The 24,086-nt window shown below is 42.0% G+C and overlaps 1 protein-coding gene across 3 annotated transcripts in view; it reads left to right on the forward strand.

The window, feature by feature from the left end:
* The window catches only part of gng12a (guanine nucleotide binding protein (G protein), gamma 12a), a 163,623-nt gene extending 147,059 nt beyond the window's left edge, over nucleotides 1-16,564 (forward strand). For 2 of the 3 annotated variants that reach the window (XM_061941282.2, XM_061941290.2), the window contains 2 exons: nucleotides 10,516-10,623; nucleotides 15,441-16,564. In XM_061941282.2, coding sequence (XP_061797266.1) covers nucleotides 10,531-10,623; nucleotides 15,441-15,566 — 219 coding nt within the window. In that variant the 5' untranslated portion in view covers nucleotides 10,516-10,530 and the 3' untranslated portion in view covers nucleotides 15,567-16,564. Of the gene's footprint in view, nucleotides 1-2,790; nucleotides 2,938-10,515; nucleotides 10,624-15,440 lie in introns of those variants that run through there. The other variant, XM_061941298.2, reaches the window with a different exon arrangement.
* The last annotated feature ends 7,522 nt before the right edge of the window (nucleotides 16,565-24,086 follow it).

The following is a 24,086-nucleotide window of genomic DNA, read 5'->3' on the forward strand; positions in this document are numbered from 1 at the left end:
ACGGTCGGTGTGGAAAAAGTGCAAAAGCCAATACGTCTGCATTCTCCCTCCGCTTGCACAAAAGTCTATGAAGTTGCCAGAAATGTGCCAGGACTGAGGACTACCCAACTAGTCGTGTTTACTCCGTCACTTCTGTGCACACACAAGTCATAACCACTACTTAAATTAGTCCCCAAAGTCCCAACTGGGCATCAGATTCTGCAGCGTGAACATGGCCCTAGTGGCCCGGCATGTGTATTACACCTTCTTCAACCGTTGCTGCAAGCGTTTGCGCTTTTGTCCAGCATGTCTTTGTGTATTCCCAGCATGCAGTCTAAACCCCGCCCCCAGTCTAAGGTTACAAATAGGTGGCATTGTCAAAAGATCTTCACATCGAGACCACTTGTGCACGCCAAAGCTGCAGACAGACGATGATCTTTGTAGAAGATCACAAGTGACAGATTCCTTCGCTCATCCTGAGAGACTTTCAGTGCCCTGTTGACCTTCGCCGCCTCTGTGACCTTCAAAGTGATGACTGTTCCCTTCGCTGTGCACACTTCCAGCAAATGCCATTCTAATCTTTTGGGTTTTTTTACAAGTCTTTAATCAGTCCCCAAACAGAGAATTTCCTGCATTTTCTCCTCACCCTTGTTATGGGGGAACAACTTTGGAGTCATCAGCATCAGAGGCTGGCAGGAGGGGGGGGGGGGGGGGGTCTGCATCCTGTAGGACAAGAATGGTCACGCTGAAATATGTGACGCTCGTGTGGCTTGACTCCAGTCCAGGAATATGCAATGTCAGGGCTTTTTTCAATTATTTCCGGTTGTTGCACATTTTAAAGTTGTTATACAAAACCCAAAACCAGTGAAGTTGGCACGTTGTTTAAATGGTAAATAAAAATGATTTGCAAATCCTTTTCATTGAATAGACTGCAAAGACAAGATATTTAATGTTCACACTGCCAAAAACTTTATTATTATAGAATTTAATGGCAGCAACACATTGCAAAAAAGTTGTCACAGGGGCATTTTTACCACTGTGTTACATGGCCTTTCCTTTTAACACTCAGTAAACATTTGGGAACTGAGAAGACACATTTTTGAAGCTTCTCAGGTGGAATTCTTTCCCATTCTTGCTTGATGTACAGCTTAAGTTGTTCAACAGTCCGGGGTCACCGTGGTATTTTACACTTCATAATGTGCCACACATTTTCAATGGGAGACAGGTCTGGACTACAGACAGGCCAGTCTAGTACCCGCACTCTTTTACTATGAAGCCACGCTGTTGTAACACGTGGCTTGGCATTGTCTTGCTGAAATAAGCAGGGGCGTCCATGGTAACGTTGCTTGGATGGCAACATATGTTGCTCCAAAACCTGTATGTACCTTTCAGCATTAATGGTGCCTTTGCAGATGTGTAAGTTACCCATGTCTTGGGCACTAATACACCCCCATACCCATCACAGATGCTGACTTTTGAACTTTGCGCCTATAGCAATCCGGATGGTTCTTCTCTTCTTTGGTCCACAGTTTCCAAAAACAATTTGAAATGTGGACTCGTCACACCACAGAACACTTTTCCACTTTGCATCAGTCCATATTAGATGAGCTCGGGCCCAGCGAAGCCGGCGGCGTTTCTGGGTGTTGTTGATAAATGGCTTTCCTTTTGCATACTAGAGTTTTAACTTGCACTTACTTATGTAGCGACGAACTGTAGTTACTGACAGTGGTTTTCTGAAGTGTTCCTGAGCCCGTGTGGTGATATCCTTTACACACTGATGTCGCTTTTTGATGCTGTACCGCCTGAAGGATGGAAGGTCCGTAATATCATCGCTTACGTGCAGTGATTTCTTCAGATTCTCTGAACCTTTTGATGATATTACGGACCGTAGATGGTGAAATCCCTAAATTCCTTGCAATAGCTGGTTGAGAAATGTTGTTCTTAAACTGTTGGACAACTGTGGTGACCCTCGCCCCATCCTTGTTTCATGGAAGCTGCTTTTATACCCAATCATGGCACCCACCTGTTCCCAATTAGCCTGTTCACCGGCGGGATGTTCCCAACAAGTGTTTGATGAGCGTTCCTCAACTCTCTGTCTTTTTTGCCACTTGTGCCAGCTTTTTTGAAACATAGTTTTCCAGTTCGAACGTTAAGTATCTTGTCTTTGCAGTCTATTCAATTGAATATAAGTTGAAAAGGATTTGCAAATCATTGTATTTTGTTTTTATTTACCATTTACACATTGTGACAACTTCCCTGGTTTTGGGGTTTGTATTTAAAAAAATGGATGGATGGATGGATATTAAATTTAAAAAATGAACCTAAAAAAAATCAGGCTGGCCCCTCCCTGCAGTGCCTCTGCAGACTGTACATGTCTGGAGGTGTCCCCCACCTCACACCCCAAAGTCAGCTGGGATGGACTCGAAAAGGGCACAAAAGGAGTGACAGAAGTTCTTAGAAGGAGACCCGGGGGCCCGCCTTTCCAGGTTGCATTCCTGAGCCTAAGTGAACTGTTTTGTGCGGTCACTGCACTGCAGCTCTCATGTACTCTCAAAGTTCGCCAACAACATAGCGATGGAACAGCGTGTCTCTTCTCTTTCACCGTCACTAGTCTTCCCGCCTCCTCGTTTCTCAAGAAAGTGTCGAGAGCGGTCTTGCCGTAAGCAGGATGTGTCTCAAGAAGAAGCGGCGTGTTGCAAAACGTGGCCAAGGAAACACTGCCTGCCTCCTTGCTTCGAGTCAAAGGAAGTCAGGGAAGCACGAGGCGCTCACGTGCGCCGTATGGAATATGCCCGGGCTTGTTCCCGTCATGTCTGTAAATGATCTGCAGCAGGCGGAATCACAAGTTCAACCTGCTGCAGCTTCTCACCCACTCATCCGCCACTTCATCGCACGGCAATGGAATCTTGAACTTCGGTTTCTGTGAAGAGGAAAAACCCTGCCGTGTCACATTTTTGGGTATTGTTGCAATGAAGGACCTGTCAAGTTATTTTGCCAACACAGTTAAGCCTTATTTGGGCGTGTACACTTGCCAGGAAAGATCTGCATTTATCAAATGATAACGATGGTAGAGGAGTTTTATTGAACTCTTTGTTTGTTAAAGATGTTAGTTTATGGACAGTATGCACGATACATTATTCACAAAGAAAATGACCCCCTAATACCTAACGCATTTTCCGGGCTATAAAGCGCACCAATATTTAAGCCGCACCTACTAAATTGTAAAGGTAAAAAATATTTTTCCATATATAAGTCGCAGATATATATGTTGTGAAATGAGTTATTTATAGAGATGTCAGATAACATCGGACTGCCGATATTATCGGCCGATAAATGCTTTAAAATGTAATATCGGAAATTATCGGTATCGGTTTCAAAAAGTAAAATTTATGACTTTTTAAAACGCCGTTATGTGTGAGCGCCAATAAACCTTAAAGGCACAATCACATAATATCTACGGCTTTTCACACACACAAGTGAATGCAAGCATACTTGGTCAACAGCCATACAGGTCACACTGTGGGTGGCCGTATAAACAACTTTAACACTGTCACAAATGCGCGCCACACTGTGAACCCACACCAAACAAGAATTTCGGGAGAACATCCGCACCGTAACACAACATAAACACAACAGAACAAATACCCAGAAACCCTTGCCGCACTAACTCTTCCGGGACGCTACAATATACACCGCCTGCCCAAATTCATGTCCCAAATTCCAAGCTGCTGTTTTGAGGCATGTTAAAAAAAAATAAAAAAAACGCACTTTGTGACTTCAATAATAAATATGGCAGTGCCATGTTGGCATTTTTGTTTTCCATAACTTGAGTTGATTTATTTTGAAAAACCTTGTTACATTGTTTAATGCATCCAGCGGGCGCATCACAACAAAATTTGGCATAATAATGTGTTAATTCCACGACTGTATATATCGGTATCGGTTGATATCGGAATCGGTAATTAAGAGTTGGACAATATCGGATATTGGCAAAAAAAAGCCATTATCGGACATCTCTAGTTATTTAAACATAAATATTTTATTTATATACCTTAAATGTTTGTAAGCTGTGTCTGTAACACGGCAGTAAAACGGCTGATCAAACAAAACGCCGGTCATGGTCAGTTAGCTCTCTAATCAGCTAAACAGATTCAATAACTCCACGGTGACGTTTTGGTGAATTTATGAAAGTGAAACAATACAAAAATAATGCCATTGTGAGTTAACATTGCTAACACAGACACTCGTAAACCTGTTAGCATGTTAGCTGATGCTAACGACGCTAGCTTGATTCATTACAAGAGCACGTACAAATACGCATGAAAACACCCCTACACACATCACGTAAGTAAGACTTGTTTTAGTTATATTGTAAAACTTAGAAACGTTGTTTGGAGGGACGAATGAAGAATATTTTCGAGCAGAAACGCTATCGACTGTCATACTTCCGGTTCAAGGAACGAAACTGGAAGCACGTTTTCAACCTGCAGCACCTGCAGTCAGCGAACTTGTCCAAAAGATGGCGCCAAAGAGCAAACGACGACACACCCTTTCAGTGTCACGGTCAATGTAACATGAAAACGACGCTAGCTTGATTACATTACAATAGCACGTACAAATATGCATGAAAACACTCCTACGGACATCACACACGGGACCGTTTAGTCAGTAAGAATTGTTTTAGTTATATTGTAAAACTTACAAACGTTGCACAGAGTGATGGAGGGAGAATTCTTACCAGTAGAAACGTTATGGACGATAAAAGAAAAATAGAACTGCACTTCTACTTCCGGCCCAAAGCTTTAAACAGCATGAAACACCTGTAGGCATTCACCCTGCAGTGAGCGAAATCAACCAAAAGATGGCGCCGCAGCACAAACAATAACACACCAGTCGTCGCATGTGTTTAATGAAAACTATTTGCAATATGGCCGTCACGGGAAAAAAATCCATAGATTAACTGCAGGGTTCAAAGCGTAGGAAACAAGTGGCGGCTTATAAAGGAGACTATTGAAGGCTAACATGCATGTGCTGTAAAGTGCATGTTCAAAGAGGCCTCCAGTTCATAAAATACCTATAGATACAAAGCCTATATTTAAAAAATCACGCTTAATATACAATTTATAAGACACCTGCTTAAAACCTGTCATTTATACTGTGAATACATGAATTTAAAAGCTATACTAAAATGCTACAATACCACACATGTAAATACTGTGTAGTATTTTACTATTTATGTATGGACGTACAGGATCTTATTAGGCTGTGCTAATGAAGTGTTCTGCTAGTGTGTGTGTGTGTGTGTGTGTGTGTGTGTGTGTGTGTGTGTGTGTGTGTGTGTGTGTGTGTGTGTGTGTGTGTGTGTGTGTGTGTGTGTGTTGCTGAGCAAGAAGTGACATCATCACTTCTGGGAACAATGAAGCAAGAGGAAGTATGAAAGATGCACGTCTGACGTTCATTCCCACGACACCGTTGTTCCTTTGCACCACCAGCTGGGGGATTTACCGTCTTCACTTGTTGCACACCACGCTCACCACCTCCTTCCTAATGGGTCATTTGGTTCATCTGATTCCATCTTAAAGCAACAAGGCTTGAATATTGTGCATTGTAAGGCAGCGAGTATACTAAACATGACAAGCGGCAGCGAGTATACTAAACATGACAAGTGCCAGCGAGTATACTAAACATGACAAGGGCCAGCGAGTATACTAAACATGACAAGTGCCAGCGAGTATACTAGACATGACATGCGGCAGCGAGTATACTAAACATGACATGCGGCAGCGAGTATACTAGACATGACAAACGGCAGCGAGTATTCCAAACAAGACAAGTGACAGCGAGTATAGTAAATAAGACAAGTGGCAGTGAGTATACTAAGCATGACAAGTGGCAGCAAGTATACTATACATGACAAGTGACTGTGAGTATAGTAAACAAGACAATCGGCAGCGAGTATACTAAACATGACAAGTGGCAGCGAGTATACTAAACATGACAATTGACAGCGAGTGTACTACACATGACAAGTGGCAGCGAGTATACTAAACATGACAAGTGGCAGCGAGTATACTAAACATGACAAGTGACAGCGAGTGTACTAAACATGACAAGTGGCAGCAAGTATACTATACATGACAAGTGCCAGCGAGTATACTAAACATGACAAGTGCCAGCGAGTATACTAAACATGACAAGCGGCGGCGAGTATACCAAACAAGACAAGTGACAGCGAGTATAGTAAATAAGACAAGTGGCAGTGAGTATACTAAGCATGACAAGTGGCAGCGAGTATAGTAAACAAGACAAGAGGCAGCGAGTGTACTAAACATGACAAGTGGCAGCAAGTATACTATACATGACAAGTGACTGTGAGTATAGTAAACAAGACAATCGGCAGCGAGTATACTCAACATGACATGTGGCAGCGAGCATGCTAAACATGACAAGCGGCAGCGAGTATACTAAACATGACAAGTGGCAGCGAGTATACTAAACATGACAAGTGCCAGCGAGTATACTAAACATGACAAGTAGCAGCGAATATACTAAACAAGACAAGCGGCAGCGAGTATACTAAACAAGACAAGCGGCAGCGAGTATACTAAACAAGACACGCGGCAGCGAGTATACTAAACATGACAAGTGGCAGAGAGTATACTAAACATGACAAGTGGCAGCGAGTATACTAAACATGACAAGTGGCAGCGAGTATACTAAAAATGACAAGTGACAGTGAGTATACTAAACATGACAAGTGGTAGCGAGTATAGTAAACAAGACAAGTGACAGTGAGTATACTAAACAAGACAAGTGACAGTGAATGTACTAAACATGGACAAGTGGCCGCGAGTATACTAAACATGACAAGTGGCAGCGAGTATACTAAACATGACAATTGACGGCGAGTGTACTACACATGACAAGTGGCAGCGAGTATACTAAACATGACAAGTGGCAGCAAGTATACCAAACATGACAAGCGCCAGCGAGTATACCAAACATGACAAGTGGCAGCGAGTGTACTAAACATGGCAAGTGGCAGCGAGTATACTAAACATGACAAGTGCCAGCGAGTATACTAAACATGACAAGTAGCAGCGAATATACTAAACAAGACAAGCGGCAGCGAGTATACTAAACAAGACAAGCGGCAGCGAGTATACTAAACAAGACAAGCGGCAGCGAGTATACTAAACATGACAAGTGGCAGAGAGTATACTAAACATGACAAGTGGCAGCGAGTATACTAAAAATGACAAGCGGCAGCGAGTATACTAAACATGACATGTGGCAGCGAGTATACTAAACATGACAAGTGACAGTGAGTATACTAAACATGACAAGTGGTAGCGAGTATAGTAAACAAGACAAGTGACAGTGAGTATACTAAACAAGACAAGTGACAGTGAATGTACTAAACATGGACAAGTGGCCGCGAGTATACTAAACATGACAAGTGGCAGCGAGTATACTAAACATGACAATTGACGGCGAGTGTACTACACATGACAAGTGGCAGCGAGTATACTAAACATGACAAGTGGCAGCGAGTATACCAAACATGACAAGCGCCAGCGAGTATACCAAACATGACAAGTGGCAGCGAGTGTACTAAACATGGCAAGTGGCAGCGAGTATACTAAACATGACAAGTGCCAGCGAGTATACTAAACATGACAAGTAGCAGCGAATATACTAAACAAGACAAGCGGCAGCGAGTATACTAAACAAGACAAGCGGCAGCGAGTATACTAAACAAGACAAGCGGCAGCGAGTATACTAAACATGACAAGTGGCAGAGAGTATACTAAACATGACAAGTGGCAGCGAGTATACTAAAAATGACAAGCGGAAGCGAGTATACTAAAGATGACATGTGGCAGCGAGTATACTAAACATGACAAGTGACAGTGAGTATACTAAACATGACAAGTGGTAGCGAGTATAGTAAACAAGACAAGTGACAGTGAGTATACTAAACAAGACAAGTGACAGTGAATGTACTAAACATGGACAAGTGGCCGCGAGTATACTAAACATGACAAGTGGCAGCGAGTATACTAAACATGACAATTGACGGCGAGTGTACTACACATGACAAGTGGCAGCGAGTATACTAAACATGACAAGTGGCAGCGAGTATACCAAACATGACAAGCGCCAGCGAGTATACCAAACATGACAAGTGGCAGCGAGTGTACTAAACATGGCAAGTGGCAGCGAGTATACTAAACATGACAAGTGCCAGCGAGTATACTAAACATGACAAGTAGCAGCGAATATACTAAACAAGACAAGCGGCAGCGAGTATACTAAACAAGACAAGCGGCAGCGAGTATACTAAACAAGACAAGCGGCAGCGAGTATACTAAACATGACAAGTGGCAGAGAGTATACTAAACATGACAAGTGGCAGCGAGTATACTAAAAATGACAAGCGGCAGCGAGTATACTAAACATGACATGTGGCAGCGAGTATACTAAACATGACAAGTGACAGTGAGTATACTAAACATGACAAGTGGTAGCGAGTATAGTAAACAAGACAAGTGACAGTGAATGTACTAAACATGGACAAGTGGCCGCGAGTATACTAAACATGACAAGTGGCAGCGAGTATACTAAACATGACAATTGACGGCGAGTGTACTACACATGACAAGTGGCAGCGAGTATACTAAACATGACAAGTGGCAGCGAGTATACCAAACATGACAAGCGCCAGCGAGTATACCAAACATGACAAGTGGCAGCGAGTGTACTAAACATGGCAAGTGGCAGCGAGTATACTAAACATGACAAGTGCCAGCGAGTATACTAAACATGACAAGTAGCAGCGAATATACTAAACAAGACAAGCGGCAGCGAGTATACTAAACAAGACAAGCGGCAGCGAGTATACTAAACATGACAAGTGGCAGAGAGTATACTAAACATGACAAGTGGCAGCGAGTATACTAAAAATGACAAGCGGCAGCGAGTATACTAAACATGACATGTGGCAGCGAGTATACTAAACATGACAAGTGACAGTGAGTATACTAAACATGACAAGTGGTAGCGAGTATAGTAAACAAGACAAGCGGCAGCGAGTATACTAAACAAGACAAGCGGCAGCGAGTATACTAAACATGACAAGTGGCAGAGAGTATACTAAACATGACAAGTGGCAGCGAGTATACTAAAAATGACAAGCGGCAGCGAGTATACTAAACATGACATGTGGCAGCGAGTATACTAAACATGACAAGTGACAGTGAGTATACTAAACATGACAAGTGGTAGCGAGTATAGTAAACAAGACAAGTGACAGTGAATGTACTAAACATGGACAAGTGGCCGCGAGTATACTAAACATGACAAGTGGCAGCGAGTATACTAAACATGACAATTGACGGCGAGTGTACTACACATGACAAGTGGCAGCGAGTATACTAAACATGACAAGTGGCAGCGAGTATACCAAACATGACAAGCGCCAGCGAGTATACCAAACACGACAAGTGGCAGCGAGTGTACTAAACATGGCAAGTGGCAGCGAGTATACTAAACATGACAAGTGCCAGCGAATATACTAAACAAGACAAGCGGCAGCGAGTACACTAAACAAGACAAGCGGCAGCGAGTATACTAAACAAGACAAGCGGCAGCGAGTATACTAAACATGACAAGTGGCAGAGAGTATACTAAACATGACAATTGACGGCGAGTGTACTACACATGACAAGTGGCAGCGAGTATACTAAACATGACAAGTGGCAGCGAGTATACCAAACATGACAAGCGCCAGCGAGTATACCAAACATGATAAGTGGCAGCGAGTGTACTAAACATGGCAAGTGGCAGCGAGTATACTAAACATGACATGTGGCAGCGAGTATACCAAACATGACAAGCGCCAGCGAGTATACCAAACACGACAAGTGGCAGCGAGTGTACTAAACATGGCAAGTGGCAGCGAGTATACTAAATATGACAAGTGACAGTGAGTGTACTAAACATGACAAGTGGCCGCGAGTATGACATGACATCTCCAGACTTCTTCGGCTTGTTTGATATTGTCATTACTGCCACAAGTGATGGAAAAGTGTATTACAACATACGGACCACAGGAACCGCAGCTGAATAACAGATATCTTTTTTTGGCGGGCCCAGAAATGGGCCCCGGCCCTAGGTTTAAGAAACCCTGAACTGCAACATCATTGACATCTGACCTTTGCCAATGACAATAGAAATCATTGACAGGACAGTTGAAGCAGTTTCCCCTCGCCATGTTAGTGTGTGTGTGTGTGTGTGTGTGTGTGTGTGTGTGTGTGTGTGTGTGTGTGTGTGTGTGTGTGTGTGTGTGTGTGTGTGTGTGTACTCAGCATGTTTAGTCCGCGCTGCGCTACTTTCTGCCTGTGTTTGTTATCCGCAGCGTGTCATTTCCACTCCACGTGCGTCAGTGCACCTTTAAGCAAACACCGTTGCTCCCGCTTCACCATCTCGCTCTGTGTCGGTGCTGCGCTGACCAAAGTGTGTCCTTTCTTTCAGCCGTGATTGTCCAGGATGTCTGCGAAGGCTCACAGTTCCAACAACATCGCCCAAGGCAGGCGGACGGTGCAGCAGCTGCGGCTCGAGGCCAGCATCGAGAGGATAAAGGTACACCTCATGCTAACCTCATGCTAACCTAATGCTAACCTCATGTTAACCTAATGCTAACCTCATGCTAACCTCATGCTAACCTAATGCTAACCTCATGCTAACCTAATGCTAACCTCATGCAAACCTCATGCATACCCGTTGCTAGTGAGTGAGATGAGCCAACAACAAACCATCATACGTATGTTAACTGTACTTGTCATGTTTAGTATACTAAACATGACAAGTGGCAGCGAGTGTACTAAACATGACAAGTGGCAGCGAGTGTACTAAACATGACAAGTGGCAGTGAGTGTACTAAACATGGACATGTGGCCGCGAGTATACTAAACATGACAAGTGGCAGCGAGTATACTAAATATGACAAGTGACAGTGAGTGTACTAAACATGACAAGTGGCCGCGAGTATACTAAACATGACAAGTGGTAGCGAGTATAGTAAACAAGACAAGTGGCAGCGAGTATACTAAACATGACAAGTGGTAGCGAGTATAGTAAACAAGACAAGTGGCAGCGAGTATACCAAACATGACAAGTAACAGCGAGTATACTAAACATGACAAGTGGCAGCGAGCGTACTAAACATGACAAGTGGCAGTGAGTGTACTAAACATGGACATGTGGCCGCGAGTATACTAAACATGACAAGTGGCAGCGAGTATACTAAATATGACAAGTGACAGTGAGTGTACTAAACATGACAAGTGGCCGCGAGTATACTAAACATGACAAGTGGTAGCGAGTATAGTAAACAAGACAAGTGGCAGCGAGTATACTAAACATGACAAGTGGTAGCGAGTATAGTAAACAAGACAAGTGGCAGCGAGTATACCAAACATGACAAGTAACAGCGAGTATACTAAACATGACATGTGGCAGCGAGTATACTAAACATGACAAATGGCAGCGAGTATAGTAAACAAGACAAGTGGCAGCGAGTATACTAAACAAGACAAGTAGCAGCGAGTATAGTAAACAAGACAAGTGGCAGCGAGTATACCAAACATGACAAGTGACAGCGAGTATACTAAACATGACATGTGGCAGCGAGTATACTAACATGACAAATGGCAGCGAGTATAGTAAACAAGACAAGTGGCAGCGAGTATACTAAACAAGACAAGTAGCAGCGAGTATAGTAAACAAGACAAGTGGCAGCGAGTATACCAAACATGACAAGTGACAGCGAGTATACTAAACATGACAAGTGACAGCGAGTATACTAAACATGACAAGTGACAGTGAGTGTACTTAACATAACAAGTGACAGTGATTGTATTAAACATGACAAGTGACAGTGAGTATAGTAAACAAGACAATCGGCAGTGAGTCTACTCAACATGACATGTGGCAGCGAGTATACTAAACAAGTAAGTGGCAGCGAGTATACTAAATAAGTACGTGGCAGCGAGTATACTAAACATGACAAGTGGCAGCGAGTATATTAAACATGACAAGTGGCAGCGAGTATACTAAACATGACAAGTGGCAGCGAGTATACTAAACATGACAAGTGACAGCGAGTATACTAAACATGACAAGTGACAGTGAGTGTACTAAATATGACAAGTGACAGTGAGTGTAATAAACATGACAAGTGACAATGAGTATAGTAAACAAGACAATCGGCAGTGAGTATACTCAACATGACATGTGGCAGCGAGTATACTAAACAAGTAAGTGGCAGCGAGTATACTAAATAAGTAAGTGGCAGCGAGTATACTAAACATTACAAGTGACAGTGAGTGTACTAAACATGACAAGTTACAGTGAGTGTACTAAACATGACAAGTGACAGTGAGTATAGTAAACAAGACAAGTGGCCACAAGTATACTCAACATGACATGTGGCAGCGAGTATACTAAACTTGACAAGTGACAGCGAGTATACTAAACATGACAAGTGACAGTGAGTGTACTAAACATGACAAGTGGCAGCGAGTATAGTAAACAAGACAAGTGGCCACAAGTATACTAAACATGACAAGTGGCAGCGAGTGTACTAAAAATGACAAGTGGCAGTGAGTATAATAAACATGGACAAGTGGCAGCGAGTATACTAAACATGACAAGTGGCCGCGAGTATACTAAACATGACAAGTGACAGTGAGTGTACTAAACATGATAAGTGGCAGCGAGTATACTAAACATGACAATCGGCAGTGAGTATACTCAACATGACATGTGGCAGCGAGTATACTAAACAAGTAAGTGGCAGCAAGTATACTAAATAAGTATGTGGCAGCGAGTATACTAAACATGACAAGTGGCAGCGAGTATACTAAACATGATAAGTGGCAGCGAGTATAGTAAACAAGACAAGTGGCAGCGAGTGTACTAAACATGACAAGTGGCAGCGAGTATAGTAAACAAGACAAGTGGCCACAAGTATACTAAACATGACAAGTGGCAGCGAGTGTACTAAAAATGACAAGTGGCAGTGAGTATAATAAACATGGACAAGTGACAGTGAGTGTACTAAACATGACAAATGGCAGCGAGTATAGTAAACAAGACAAGTGGCAGCGAGTATACTAAACAAGACAAGTAGCAGCGAGTATAGTAAACAAGACAAGTGGCAGCGAGTATACCAAACATGACAAGTGACAGCGAGTATACTAAACATGACAAGTGACAGCGAGTATACTAAACATGACAAGTGACAGTGAGTGTACTTAACATAACAAGTGACAGTGATTGTATTAAACATGACAAGTGACAGTGAGTATAGTAAACAAGACAATCGGCAGTGAGTCTACTCAACATGACATGTGGCAGCGAGTATACTAAACAAGTAAGTGGCAGCGAGTATACTAAATAAGTACGTGGCAGCGAGTATACTAAACATGACAAGTGGCAGCGAGTATATTAAACATGACAAGTGGCAGCGAGTATACTAAACATGACAAGTGGCAGCGAGTATACTAAACATGACAAGTGACAGCGAGTATACTAAACATGACAAGTGACAGTGAGTGTACTAAATATGACAAGTGACAGTGAGTGTAATAAACATGACAAGTGACAATGAGTATAGTAAACAAGACAATCGGCAGTGAGTATACTCAACATGACATGTGGCAGCGAGTATACTAAACAAGTAAGTGGCAGCGAGTATACTAAATAAGTAAGTGGCAGCGAGTATACTAAACATTACAAGTGACAGTGAGTGTACTAAACATGACAAGTTACAGTGAGTATAGTAAACAAGACAAGTGGCCACAAGTATACTCAACATGACATGTGGCAGCGAGTATACTAAACTTGACAAGTGACAGCGAGTATACTAAACATGACAAGTGACAGTGAGTGTACTAAACATGACAAGTGGCAGCGAGTATAGTAAACAAGACAAGTGGCCACAAGTATACTAAACATGACAAGTGGCAGCGAGTGTACTAAAAATGACAAGTGGCAGTGAGTATAATAAACATGGACAAGTGGCAGCGAGTATACTAAACATGACAAGTGGCCGCGAGTATACTAAACATGACAAATGACAGTGAGTGTACTAAACATGATAAGTGGCAGCGAGTATACTAAACATGACAATCGGCAGTGAGTATACTCAACATGACATGTGGCAGCGAGTATACTAAACAAGTAAGTGGCAGCAAGTATACTAAATAAGTATGTGGCAGCGAGTATACTAAACATGACAAGTGGCAGCGAGTATACTAAACATGATAAGTGGCAGCGAGTATAGTAAACAAGACAAGTGGCAGCGAGTGTACTAAACATGACAAGTGGCAGCGAGTATAGTAAACAAGACAAGTGGCCACAAGTATACTAAACATGACAAGTGGCAGCGAGTGTACTAAAAATGACAAGTGGCAGTGAGTATAATAAACATGGACAAGTGACAGTGAGTGTACTAAACATGATAAGTGGCAGCGAGTATACTAAACATGACAATCGGCAGTGAGTATACTCAAAATGACATGTGGCAGCGAGTATACTAAACAAGTAAGTGGCAGCAAGTGTACTAAATAAGTATGTGGCAGCGAGTATACTAAACATGACAAGTGGCAGCGAGTATACTAAACATGATAAGTGGCAGCGAGTATAGTAAACAAGACAAGTGGCAGCGAGTATACTAAACATGATAAGTGGCAACGAGTATACTAAACATGACAAGTGACAGCGAGTATACTAAACATGACAAGTGACAGTGAGTGTACTAAATATGACAAGTGACAGTGAGTGTACTAAACATGACAAGTGACAATGAGTATAGTAAACAAGACAATCGGCAGTGAGTATACTCAACATGACATGTGGCAGTGAGTATACTAAACAAGTAAGTGGCAGCGAGTATACTAAATAAGTATGTGGCAGCGAGTATACTAAACATGACAAGTGGAAGTGCGTATACTAAACATGACAAGTGGCAGCAAGTATAGTAAACAAGACAAGCGGTAGCGAGTATACTAAACATGACAAGCTGCAGCGAGTATACTAAACATGACAAGTGGCAGCGAGTGTACTAAACATGACAGGTGGCAGCGAGTGTACTACAAATGACAAGTGGCAGCGAGTATACTAAACATGGACATGTGGCCGCGAGTATACTAAACATGACAAGTGACAGCGAGTGTACTAAACATGACAAGTGGCAGTGAGTGTACTAAACATGGACATGTGGCCGCGAGTATACGAAACATGACAAGTGGCAGCGAGTATACTGCGATACTATACTAGTACAATGCTACTCATGGCGATCACATCACTATTCCAGAAACGGGCCCACATGGCGTGTGTGTAGGTGCACTGACGTGTGTGTGTGTGTGTGTGTGTGTGTGTGTGTCCTCCCGCAGGTGTCCAAGGCCTCTGCAGACCTCATGCATTACTGCAACGAGCAGGCCAGGAACGACCCCCTGCTCATGGGCATCCCTGCCTCCGAGAACCCCTTCAAGGACAAAAAGCCCTGCGCCATACTGTAGTGCTCCTCCGCTCGGCCTTTCCCGGGGTTCTTCTTGCGTGTCCGTGTCGCCGTGTCGTGTTTGTGGGGGGAGGAGCCAGGGGCGGACCGTCGTCGCCGCCGCGCCGCTTGCCTTTTTCTGTTCGCCAATCACCGCGGTTCTCTCCAAATCGTCTTTGTGTGAAGAGCAACGAGCGCGTTAGCGTTCCCTGGAGGTGTTCGGTCCCAGTTCTCTTCTGGAGGTCAACACACGTTCTGCACTATTTCATCCGATCGCTTCCTTCAGGGTCTCACGACAATCTACATTCCGTTTGTCGTCTTTGCTTCTCATCTTTAGGACAACTTTGTAAACAAAATTGTCGTCCATCTGTCAGATTCTCCGCCTTACATCGCGTGAGCGTTCAGGGTCGACAAAAACCCATCCGGACTTTTCAGGCCGACCTTTAAGAGCCTTTCATGTTCCCTCCTTTCCGTACAGTTCAGCTCGCCATTAAGTCAGGAGGTTCCATACATTCCATTGAAGCAATCATCAGGCGGCGGTGTGTAGCTCCGCCCCTTTAGGTACCGTACCTTTCTGCCAAGCAAAACTTGTAGGGAGCTGAACTGTCCTGTTCGGTGGACATCGTCCTACGCCTGCCTTGTGTTATGAAGAACACCTCCTGGGAGAACTGTTCCTGGTCCGGAACCATGTCGTGCCATCTGTGTGTCGCAAAACCTCTTAAACGGTGTTTCCTGGTGCTGCAGCGTTGCCCCGCCCCCCTCACAGGTTACCTTCGAATCAGCAACGATTGTACTTTTGTCGAATCTTTGACTCTTAACAGCCTTCTCCTTATTTGCAATAATTCCCGCGAGCCTGTAAAGAAAAGTTGAGCTAAGCACTGCGGTGTCAGCGTTTGTCTGCCTTGTACCATGAAAGTCCTCGCTTTATTCTGGAGTGAGCAACCTTTGTATGAAGATGAGGATGACGTCCAAGATTGTACTAACATCTCAATAAAGTTGTCCACTGATGCTTCTAGTGCACTCTTTGTGGGCTCTTTCTTTTCTCCACTACTCTATAAAGCAGGGAGTGGACCTTTCAGCTGAGTACAGTGAAGTCACTTTTACCTCCAAAAAAGCCTGAAAATTACTTCTTTTTTTTATAGCTATAAATAAATCAATCAAACTTTATTTATAACGTGCTTTTCATACATAGGTCGGCCTCTTTGTGCCAAATAAAATCGGCAAGTTGTCTTGTGTCAGACCACTTATGCTTCAAGTGCACTTTATATAGGATTGTATTTGTTCCAAATAAAATCGGAAAGATTTGCCTCTTTGTTCCAAAGAAAATCGGCAAGGTCGGCCTCTTTGTTCCAAAAAATATCGGCAAGGTCGGCCTCTTTGTTCCAAATAAAATCGGAAAGATTTGCCTCTTTGTTCCAAATAAAATCGGCAAGGTCGGCCTCTTTGTTCCAAAAAATATCGGCAAGGTCGGCCTCTTTGTTCCAAAAAATATCGGTAAGGTCGGCCTCTTTGTTCCAAATAAAATCGGCAAGGTCGGCCTCTTTGTTCCAAATAAAATCGGCAAGGTCGGCCTCTTTGTTCCAAATAAAATCGGCAAGGTCGGCCTCTTTGTTCCAAATAAAATCGGAAAGATTTGCCTCTTTGTTCCAAATAAAATCGGCAAGGTCGGCCTCTTTGTCCTAAAAAATATCGGTAAGGTTGCCCTCTTTGTTCCAAATAAAATCGGCAAGGTCGGCCTCTTTGTTCCAAAAAATATCAGCAAGGTCGGCCTCTTTGTTCCAAATAAAATCGGCACGGTCGGCCTCTTTGTTCCGAATAAAATCGGAAAGATTTGCCTCTTTGTTCCAAATAAAATTGGCAAGGTCGGCCTCCTTGTTCCAAAAAATATCGGCAAGGTCGGCCTCTTTGTTCCAAAAAATATCAGTAAGGTCGGCCTCTTTGTTCCAAATAAAATCGGAAAGATTTGCCTCTTTGTTCCAAATAAAATCGACATGGTCGGCCTCTTTGTTCCAAATAAAATCGGAAAGATTTGCCTCTTTGTTCCAAATAAAATTGGCAAGGTCGGCCTCTTTGTTCCAAATAAAATTGGAAAGATTTGCCTCTTTGTTCCAAATAAAATTGGCAAGGTCGGCCTCTTTGTTCCAAAGAAAATTGGCAAGGTCGGCCTCTTTGTTCCAAATAAAATCGGAAAGATTTGCCTCTTTGTTCCAAAGAAAATTGGCAAGGTCGGCTTTTTTGTTCCAAATAAAATCAGCCAGGACGGCCTCTTTGTTCCAAATAAAACCGGCAAAGCCGGCCTCTTTGTTGCAAATAAAATCGGCAAAAGATTTTAAAAACTGTTGCAAATAAAATCGGCACGGTCAGCTTTTTTGTTCCAAATAAAATCAGCCAGGACGGCTTCTTTGTTCCAAATAAAATCGGCAAAGCCGGCCTCTTTGTTGCAAATAAAATCGGCAAGAGATTTTAAAAACTGTTGCAAATAAAATCGGCAAGGTCAGCCTCTTTGTTCCAAATAAAATCGGCACGGTCGGCCTCTTTGTCTCAAGTAAAATCTTTGTTCCAAATAAAATCGGAACAAATTAAACCTTGCCAAGTTAAATTGGCAAAGTCGGCCTCTTTGTTCCAAATAAAATCGGCAAGAGATTTTAAAACTGTTGCAAATAAAATCGGTCTTTGTTCCAAATAAAATTGGCAAAGTCGGCCTCTTTGTTCCAAATAAAATCGGCAAGGTCAGCTTCTTTGTCTCAAATAAAATCGGCAAAGTCAGCCTTTTTGTTCCAAATAAAATCGGCAAGGTCGGCCACTTTGTTCCAATTAAAACCGGCAAGTTGTCTTGTGTCAGACCACTGATGCTTCTAGTACACTCTTTGTGGGCTCTTTCTTTTCTCCATTACTCTACCAAGCAAGAAGTTGACCTGCAATGCATTCTGGGTTATTTCAGTCGAGTACTGTGAAGTCACTTTTAACCTCCAAAAAAGCCTGAAAATTACTTCCCTTTTTTTATAGCTATAAATAAATCAATCAAATTGTATTTATAACGTGCTTTTCATACATAGGTCGGCCTCTTTGTGCCAAATAAAATCGGCAAGTTGTCTTGTGTCAGACCACTTATGCTTCAAGTGCACTTTATATAGGATTGTATTTGTTCCAAATAAAATCGGAAAGATCTGCCTCTTTGTTCCAAATAAAATCGGCAAGGTCGGCCTCTTTGTTCCAAAAAATATCGGCAAGGGCGACCTCTTTGTTCCAAAAAATATCGGTAAGGTCGGCCTCTTTGTTCCAAATAAAATCGGAAAGATTTGCCTCTTTGTTCCAAATAAAATCGGCAAGGTCGGCCTCTTTAGTCCATAAAATATCAGTAAGGTCGACCTCTTTGTTTTAAATAAAATCAGCAAGGTCGGCCTCTTTGTTCCAAATAAAATCGGAAAGATTTGCCTCTTTGTTCCTAATAAAATCGGCAAGGTCGGGCTCTTTGTTTGAAATAAAATCGGCTAGGTCGGCCTCTTTGTTCCAAATAAAATCGGAAAGATTTGCCTCTTTGTTCCAAAAAATATCAGCAAGGTCGGCCTCTTAGTTCCAAAAAATATCGGTAAGGTCGGCCTCTTTGTTCCAAATAAAATCGGCAAGGTCGGCCTCTTTGTTCCAAATAAAATCGGAAAGATTTGTCTCTTTGTTCCAAATAACATCGGCAAGGTCGGCCTCTTTGTTTCAAAAAATATCGGCAAGGTCGGCCTCTTTGTTTAAAAAAATATCGGCAAAATCAGACTCTTTGTTCCAAATAAAATCGGCAAGGTCGGCCTCTTTGTTCCAAATAAAATCGGCAAGGTCGGCCTCTTTGTTCCAAATAAAATCGGCAAGGTCGGCCACTTTGTTCCACATAAAATCGGAAAGATTTGCCTCTTTGTTCCAAATAAAATCGGCATGGTCGGCCTCTTTGTTCCAAAAAATGTCGGCCTCTTTGATCCAAATAAAATCGGAAAGATTTGCCTCTTTGTTCCAAATAAAATCGGCAAGGTCAGCCTCTTTGTTCCAAATAAAATCGGCAAGGTCGGCCTCTTTGTTCCAAATAAAATCGGCAAGGTCGGCCTCTTTGTTCCAAATAAAATCGGCAAGGTCGGCCACTTTGTTCCACATAAAATCGGAAAGATTTGCCTCTTTGTTCCAAATAAAATCGGCATGGTCGGCCTCTTTGTTCCAAAAAATATCGGCAAGGTCGGCCCCTTTGTTCCAAATAAAATCGGCAAGGTTGGCCTCTTTGTTCCAAATAAAATCGGAAAGATTTGCCTCTTTGTTCCAAATAAAATCGGCACGGTCGGCCTCTTTGTTCCAAATAAAATCGGCAAGGTCGGCCTCTTTGTTCCAAATAAAATCGGCAAGGTCGGCCACTTTGTTCCACATAAAATCGGAAAGATTTGCCTCTTTGTTCCAAATAAAATCGGCATGGTCGGCCTCTTTGTTCCAAAAAATATCGGCAAGGTCGGCCCCTTTGTTCCAAATAAAATCGGCAAGGTTGGCCTCTTTGTTCCAAATAAAATCGGAAAGATTTGCCTCTTTGTTCCAAATAAAATCGGCAAGGTCAGCCTCTTTGTTCCAAATCAATTCGGAAAGATTTGCCTCTTTGTTCCAAATAAAATCGGCAAGGTCGGCTCTTTGTTCCAAAAAATATCGGCTAGGTCGGCCTCTTTGTTCCAAAAAATATCGGTAAGGTCAGCCTCTTTGTTCCAAATAAAATCGGTAAGGTCAGCCTCTTTATTCCAAATTAAATTTGTCAAGGTCGGCCTCTTTGTTCCAAATAAAACCGACAAGTTGTCTTGTGTCAGACCACTGATGCTTCTAGTGCACTCTTTGTGGGCTCTTTCTTTTCTCCACTACTCTACCAAGCAGGAAGTTGACCTGCAATGCATTCTGGGTTATTTCAGTCGAGTACCGTGAAGTCACTTTTACCTCCAAAAAAGCCAGAAAATTAGAGTTGTTTTTTTAATAGCTATCAATCAAACTTTATTTATAAAGTGCTTTTCATACATAAAATAAATGCAACGCTTTACAAAGTTAAAAACAATACGCCGATGACCCAGATCCCCATTATCACATACACACGCACGGTCACAGATACCAAACACACACACACACACACACATGTACACACATATACAACTATATGAACAAATGAATGCATGTGTGAGTACAGAGGAGCCAGGTGAGTAAACACTATCACAGGAGCCATCTGCACCAGGAGGTCATCAGACCATAGCCAACAGGACGCTGACACAAAGCACCCCCACAGCCTTGGTAAAGATGGCTCCCTCTGAGGAACGTTGGAAAGTAAAATTAATAAAACTTGTAAAATAGTAAGAACTATGAGTGGAGATAAAAGATAAAATACAAGTAATACATATGAAGATAAAAAAAAAGAAAAATAATAATAAATAAAAAAGATAAAAATGTAATTAATATGCAGTAAATATATAATAAATATAACTATATAAAATCTTGCATAACTAATAAGATAAAAAGTAAGGTAAAAATGACTTAAATAAAATTAATTAATATTAGGTAAAAGCCAAATTAAAAAGGTGGGTCTTAATCCTGCTCTGAAAAACACAAACGTTCTCTGCAGCCCTGAGGTCCTCCGGCAAGATGTTCCATAGACGGGGGGGCCATAACGATGGAAAGATGCCATCTTGTGACTTTGTGTCCTGACTTTTGGAATAATTAGGAAACGAGTTCCGCAGGATCTCAGGGCCCCGGAAGGTTCGTAGGGTAAAAGCCAATCTGAAAGATGAGAAGGCCCAAAACCATAAAAACATTTATAATCCATAAGACGAACCTTAAAATTGATCATGTGTATAGATACGTATATATATATAAATATATATATGTGTGTGTGTATACATATGTATATATACAGTATATACAGTATGTATGTATATAAATGTGTATATATATACACTGTATATAGTATGTATGTGTATATGTATATATATACACTGTATATAGTATGTATGTATATATTTGTGTATATATATATATGCGTATATATGTGTATATATATATATATATGTATTTACATATATATATATATTATATATACTGTATATAATATATATATATGTGTATATATATATTATATATACTGTATATATATATATATGTGTGTATATATATTGTATATACTGTATATATATATATATATATATATATATATATATATACATATATATATATATATATATATATATATAGGTAAAAGCCAGTAAATTAGAATATTTTGAAAAACTTGATTTATTTCAGTAATTGCATTCAAAAGGTGTAACTTGTACATTATATTTATTCATTGCACACAGACTGATGCATTCAAATGTTTATTTCATTTAATTTTGATGATTTGAAGTGGCAACAAATGAAAATCCAAAATTCCGTGTGTCACAAAATTAGAATATTACTTAAGGCTAATACAAAAAAGGGATTTTTAGAAATGTTGGCCAACTGAAAAGTATGAAAATGAAAAATATGAGCATGTACAATACTCAATACTTGGTTGGAGCTCCTTTTGCCTCAATTACTGCATTAATGCGGCGTGGCGTGGAGTCGATGAGTTTCTGGCACTGCTCAGGTGTTATGAGAGCCCAGGTTGCTCTGATAGTGGCCTTTAACTCTTCTGCGTTTTTGGGTCTGGCATTCTGCATCTTCCTTTTCACAATACCCCACAGATCTTCTATGGGGCTAAGGTCAGGGGAGTTGGCGGGCCAATTTAGAACAGAAATACCATGGTCCGTAAACCAGGCACGGGTAGATTTTGCGCTGTGTGCAGGCACCAAGTCCTGTTGGAACTTGAAATCTCCATCTCCATAGAGCAGGTCAGCAGCAGGAAGCATGAAGTGCTCTAAAACTTGCTGGTAGACGGCTGCGTTGACCCTGGATCTCAGGAAACAGAGTGGACCGACACCAGCAGATGACATGGCACCCCAAACCATCACTGATGGTGGAAACTTTACACTAGACTTCAGGCAACGTGGATCCTGTGCCTCTCCTGTCTTCCTCCAGACTCTGGGACCTCGATTTCCAAAGGAAATGCAAACTTTGCATGGTTGGGTGATGGTTTGGGGTGCCATGTCATCTGCTGGTGTCGGTCCACTCTGTTTCCTGAGATCCAGGGTCAACGCAGCCGTCTAACAGCAAGTTTTAGAGCACTTCATGCTTCCTGCTGCTGACCTGCTCTATGGAGATGGAGATTTCAAGTTCCAACAGGACTTGGCGCCTGCACACAGCGCAAAATCTACCCGTGCCTGGTTTACGGACCATGGTATTTCTGTTCTAAATTGGCCCGCCAACTCCCCTGACCTTAGCCCCATAGAAAATCTGTGGGGTATTGTGAAAAGGAAGATGCAGAATGCCAGACCCAAAAACGCAGAAGAGTTGAAGGCCACTATCAGAGCAACCTGGGCTCTCATAACACCTGAGCAGTGCCAGAAACTCATCGACTCCATGCCACGCCGCATTAACGCAGTAATTGAGGCAAAAGGAGCTCCAACCAAGTATTGAGTATTGTACATGCTCATATTTTTCATTTTCATACTTTTCAGTTGGCCAACATTTCTAAAAATCCCTTTTTTGTATTAGCCTTAAGTAATATTTTAATTTTGTGACACACGGAATTTTGGATTTTCATTTGTTGCCACTTCAAATCATCAAAATTAAATGAAATAAACATTTGAATGCATCAGTCTGTGTGCAATGAATAAATATAATGTACAAGTTACACCTTTTGAATGCAATTACTGAAATAAATCAAGTTTTTCAAAATATTCTAATTTACTGGCTTTTACCTGTATATACCCCCAGACTGTTGAACAACTTAAGCTGTACATCAAGCAAGAATGGGAAAGAATTCCACCTTTCTGTCTATTCAATTGAATATAAGTTGAAAATGATTTGCAAATCATTGTATTCTGTTTTTATGTACCATTTACACAACTTCACTGGTTTTGGGGCTTGTATCTAGAAGCTGCTGATGGTGTGTTTGACGGAGAAGCCGCTGGAAAAGTGCACTCTCCAGTAAGTACTGTATGTCATTATTACATTCCTTCATGAAACGACTGTAGTTGTCAGTAATGCGTCGGCGTTTTGAGTTGAGAGCGTGTAAGTGGATTTGGAATTTGAATTTGAATGTGTTAATGGAAAACCCCTTCAGATGCAGCATTTGTGACTGTACATGTTACACATCTCTATTATGCACGTGGACCAACGTCCACTGCAGGGGACCATGGTTCCCAGGAAGTGTGCGCTCTGCAGGCGTGCAGCACAGCACAATCCAGCGTGGCCCTTCCAGTGTCACTGTGTTGGAATGTGCTGATAAGAGGGGGGGGGGGCACCTTTGGGTCCTGTGGGCGGCCCGCTGGCTCACAGAAACCTCCGACACAGACTCTGGATTCAGGGAGGCCTGCACGTTTCCCTTTAAGCAAAAGTTAGGATTTTCCTTGATGACACGCTGAAAAATGAAAGCATGCGGGCCCTCCCTGTTACCGCGGGCTTTCTGTGGAGG

Source organism: Nerophis lumbriciformis, linkage group LG03, assembly GCF_033978685.3.
Source record: "Nerophis lumbriciformis linkage group LG03, RoL_Nlum_v2.1, whole genome shotgun sequence".
NCBI classification, from domain to species: Eukaryota; Metazoa; Chordata; class Actinopteri; order Syngnathiformes; family Syngnathidae; genus Nerophis; species Nerophis lumbriciformis.